General features: G+C 72.8%; 1 protein-coding gene across 1 annotated transcript in view; it reads right to left on the bottom strand.

The window, feature by feature from the left end:
• The window catches only part of METTL24 (methyltransferase like 24), a 77,298-nt gene extending 76,945 nt beyond the window's left edge, over positions 1 to 353 (bottom strand). The window contains 2 exon segments of the mRNA XM_006104031.3: positions 112 to 256; positions 258 to 353. Of these exon segments, the coding sequence (XP_006104093.1) occupies positions 112 to 256; positions 258 to 353 (241 nt within the window).
• Positions 354 to 629: the final 276 nt, after the last annotated feature.

The following is a 629-nucleotide window of genomic DNA, read 5'->3' as shown; positions in this document are numbered from 1 at the left end:
TCAAGGGCCCCCCGTCTTCCATTTTTTTACATTTAATTTCATGACGGGAAAAATACTGCAGGGGGAAAAGGAAACCTTTTTCAATTTTATCCTCCATGCGCCTCCTGGGGGGGGGCCGAGAGCCGCCGGCGAACGGTAGATCAACCTGGCACCTTCTGCCCCGCGCTCGGGACGGAGCCCGGGCAACAAAGTGCGGCGGGGGCGGCCGGGGCGGGGAGCTGCGGGCCGGGGGCCCCGGGGACCCGGCGCGCCGCAAGCTCCGCGCAGAGCCGCAGGCCCAGCAGCAGCGCGGCGCCCAGCAGGCAGCGGCTCAGGGGGCTGCAGCCCCTCCCGGGCGGCCTGTCCCTCGCCATGGCCGGGCCGGCCTCGGGGCTGCGTTCGGCGGCGCCCGCCCGCAGCAGGGATGTGGCCCCGCGGTCCCGAGCTGCCAGCTGTGGGAACACCCCCGCCGGCCAGGGCGCGGGCTCGGACCCGCCTCCCTCCCTCCCGTCCAAGGAAGCCTCGGCGTAACCTTATCCATCCCAGCCGAGCGCGCCGGCCGCTGGAAGGGCGAGGCGTGGAGGGCCAGGCGGGGTCCCGGGGTGCAGGCGGCTCGGCTGGGCAAGACCCGGAGCCCAGCCTCACCTCGG

Source organism: Myotis lucifugus, unplaced genomic scaffold (assembly GCF_000147115.1).
Source record: "Myotis lucifugus unplaced genomic scaffold, Myoluc2.0 scaffold_537, whole genome shotgun sequence".
NCBI lineage: Eukaryota > Metazoa > Chordata > Mammalia > Chiroptera > Vespertilionidae > Myotis > Myotis lucifugus.
Note: the sequence above shows the minus strand (reverse complement) of the source record. Positions and strands in the feature narration are given on the sequence as shown.